Raw genomic sequence first — 4,150 nt, forward strand, 5'->3', positions numbered from 1 at the left:
CCTCAACTCATTCAATTCATTCACTGTATTACATATTATTTAACTACCAATTTGACATATAAATTCATACCACAATAAGACCTTTCTCAAGCTTTCATCCACCATAATTCAAATAACCATTTTAACTTTCATAATGTCTTGGTTACAACCATGCCAAAGCAAACCATCTCACAAGGCATTATAAACATTTTACAAAAGTCATTAACAATCATTTTTAATAGCCAAACACATATTAATATTAACATCATTTACAAGCCAAATCTCATGGCTATAATCACAACCAAAATACCACATCTAGCCTATACATGCCATATACCATAAATGTATAATTCAGAAGTACCAATTTAGATGTTTAATAGTGTGATGGTGTTCCCGATTACTTTCAGATCCGAGCTAGCCTTGATTCACTAAAAACACATAGAAAAATAACATGAAGTAAGCTTCATAGCTTAGTAAGCTCGTATGTGAATAACTTAATTCATTGAATAAATGCAATTCAACCAATTACACATGACAAAACCATATACACATTAACTACAAACCTTTCTCATGTCTCAAAACATGATCAAATACAACTCACTGAACTTTCACTATTTAATACTCGAATAGGTTCTGCACATATATGTATCGCCTCGTACTAACCTCTTTCTCAACCACATCATTCGTTTACCTATTAAACCATTCAGAATAGAAATCGATTACTCAGGAGTCTCGTACGATAAGTAACTATACCATGGCCCATAGCCAAATCAAGGTAGCTTATCCGAAGAACTATTATCATGACCCGAAGCCAAATCGGTAAAATACTCACCCAAAGTGCTAATGTCATGGCCCGAATCCAACTCAACGTATCACTTACTGACATGTCAATAGTATCCAAAACTATTCTTAATGTTCAACCGGGCTTTCACACTTTTCGTTTCTATCATCGAATGCATTCCTAGAGTCATTTTCACAATTCATACATTATCCATAATCCCATTTTAACAATTTATGCAATATTAAAGCATTTTAACATACATTTATAATGTAATCATCACATACGAACTTACCTCGTATGTGGAATTGACAGATCAGGTCGACTACTCGATAACCTTGCTTTTCCCCCGATCTAAATCTGAATTCTTTCTTTCTTGATCTATATGAATTCAAAATTAACTTATTTATTCGTCTACTCATTAAATTAATCCAAAAATACACATTTAGGCATTTTTACACATTAGCCCCTAAACTTTTTCATTTAATCAATTTAGTCCCTATTTCACAAATACACAAAATTCACACAATTCAACAAAACCCATGCTTGGCCGAATTATATATATGTCCCTAGCAGCCCAAAACTTTTATTTATTTCACATTTCAACCACACAATTTGCACATTTCACAATTTAATTCCTATTACGCATTTTCATCAAAAAAATCACTTAACAAAACATGTAAAACTATCATCAAGGTTTCATATTTCAACATTAAACATCAAAGAATACATAGATTCAACAATGTAAACTCTCAAAATCTTTAACAGTCTCAAAATTAAAGTTACAGGCTACCTAGCTTGAGCTGCAACGATTACAAAACATAGAAATCATAAAAAATCGAGCTAAAACCGTACCTTAATCAAGCTAGGAGTGTGCGAACCCTAGAAAGCTTCAAACCCTTTCTTTCTTTTCTATTTTCAATTGCTAAAAAGATGAATGGAAATGAATTTTGGCTTTGTTTTATTAAATTATAACTTAATTACTAATTTACCATAATAACCTTTTTTATAAACATATAAAAACATATAATGGATGGCCATAATTGTCCACTTACATAATCATGGACTAATAACATTATAAGGACATTTGATTTATTAAATCACAACAATTAAACATCTTTAACAAGTAGAATGCAACTTTTGCATTTTATGCGATTTAATCATTTTTATCAAATTAACCAACCAATTGATAAATTAGCTCACGAAATTTTCACACATATCAAATAACATGCTATAAATACAAAAAATAATATTCAAATAATTTTTCGACATCAGATTTGTAGTTCCGAAATCACTGTTTCGATTTAGCTAAAACTGAGCTGTTACAAAGTGACTAGATATGCTCAAATCAATCTGATCTGATTCTCTAAATATGTTTCCCTAAATGATACAATCTTAATTGATGGTCTAGATACAATCTACAATATCAACACAACCCAAAAATTTAATTTGGTAAATTGTCAATCACCTAAATATGAAAATTGTTGAGTCTGTCAGAGTGCTTCAAGAAGTGGGCACTTCTTTAAGCACATCTCAGTCATTCCATATTTTTTAACAACACAACCCTATAAAAAGGTATCTCATAAAAAGATGCATCCTTATGAAAGGGTATCTTATGGAAAGATACATTTATTTAGTATCTATAGAAAGAATTATTCTATTAATCATATTTACTATTGTGATTGGAATGTTAAGGATTTTGTTGTATTTTGGAGGCATTTAAGAAAGTACTCTGCACGACTCAAAGCCATCAAATTTTACTAACCTTATTTTTTTTTCTTATTTCAATGTTTTTTTATTTATTTTTCTAACAATTTTAAAGCTTTTATATGATTTCATATGAAATTTCAATCTAAGATTGTAATGATGGACAAGAGAAGAATAATAGGCTGTAATGGCCTTCAATTACTATTACAAGTAAGTCAACTAATTATTTTCGGTTTATTGTTGGAATCTTATTTCATATTATTAAGAACACGACTTTATTAATTAATACATTCTAAAAGTTGCATTAAAATGGATAAATTTCCTTTTTAATGGAAAATTCTATGGTAGTTTAAATGAAATTTCTTTGTGAATGCCCTTTGGGATTTGTTAATTGTGTGCATTTGATTTTGGCTTTTGGATTTGCTGTCACTATAGATAGGTAAGTATATATTGACGAAAAACTACTATCACTAAAAGATTATACAGAGATAAACCTATAGCAATGACTTCATTTGTGAGGGTATCCAATTTAATTATTGGTATAGGTTTTTCTGGTCTATACAGATTTTTTTTATGATTTTAGTGACGATTATATGTTTTTTTAAGGGCTATTTGGTTCTAGTTTTACGTGTTCTAGAGACTATGTGCTCTCATATTTTTTTAGTCAAACTTATAATATGATTATTCATTGTTTAATAGAATTGTTTTACTTTTTTTTCTATAAAAGTAATCTTTCAAAATTATTAGATCTTAAACGGTTAATGTATATATATTCTTTGGACATTTTAAAATTATAAATGCATTATCATCAAGCATTTGCCAAAAAAAAAAACAAGAAGGTAGCATACGAATGCCTGTTGAACAAATGGTTTTGGTTTCTAAAGTCTTTTGTTTGTATACACTAATATTACTCTACTGAGCGCTTCAATATTTCAGATTTTTGCAAAGTTTGGAATGCAAGACTTGTAATCATGGTTTGGGTTTGTTAGTTGTTTGCATTTCCATGTTTTAACTATTTAAAAGAATTTCTTCGGGCAAAAGACAGTCATGAGATAATAGAGATATTGCCATAAATTTTATTTAATTAGTCATGCATTACTTTACTGTAAATAATACATGAACTTAGGCTTTTCCAGCAATACCATCCCTTATTTATTTATTGCCCTTTTCACTTGAATGCAGACCAGCAAAGTATCCCTGAGGGTTGCTCTCGAATGCGCCCCTCGATATAGTGGCCGCACCTCCACTCCCCGGAGCTACCATCGTTCCAGAAGCCCCCCCTCCACCTTTGGATGTGCTTCCTCCTCCACCATTTCCAGAGCCACCACCGCTGCCTCCGCCACCACCTTTACTGCCACCGCCACTTCCACCTTTGCCACCACCCATTTGAATGCACAAGTTATAACAATGAATGAAATCTCAAAAACTGCAATATGATGAGCCAAGAAAGTGTGAATCGTTTCAATATTTATACCAGTAGTAGTGGAGTAGTCAAACTCCAATTTAATTCACCTTAGTTATTATCTTCTTGTATTAATTAAGCATGCTGTTTGCATAGATTAATGTATCATCATTTATTGATAATTTGGTGATTTTGGCCAACTTTGGAACTACAATTTACTATTATCATGAAAAATAAATACATTCATCAGCATTGAATTTATTTGATATTTTCCATTCAATTAA

At 30.8% G+C, this 4,150-nt stretch overlaps 1 protein-coding gene across 1 annotated transcript; it reads right to left on the bottom strand.

Annotated features, from left to right (window-relative positions):
- Positions 1-3,528: 3,528 nt before the first annotated feature.
- Positions 3,529-3,901, bottom strand: LOC108462782 (glycine-rich protein 23-like). The gene has a single exon (XM_017762685.2). The coding sequence runs from the start codon at positions 3,848-3,850 to the stop codon at positions 3,617-3,619; it is 234 nt and encodes a 77-aa protein (XP_017618174.1). The 5' UTR covers positions 3,851-3,901; the 3' UTR covers positions 3,529-3,616.
- Between the last annotated feature and the right edge of the window lie 249 nt (positions 3,902-4,150).

The sequence above is a fragment of the Gossypium arboreum genome, chromosome 13, assembly GCF_025698485.1.
Source record: "Gossypium arboreum isolate Shixiya-1 chromosome 13, ASM2569848v2, whole genome shotgun sequence".
NCBI lineage: Eukaryota > Viridiplantae > Streptophyta > Magnoliopsida > Malvales > Malvaceae > Gossypium > Gossypium arboreum.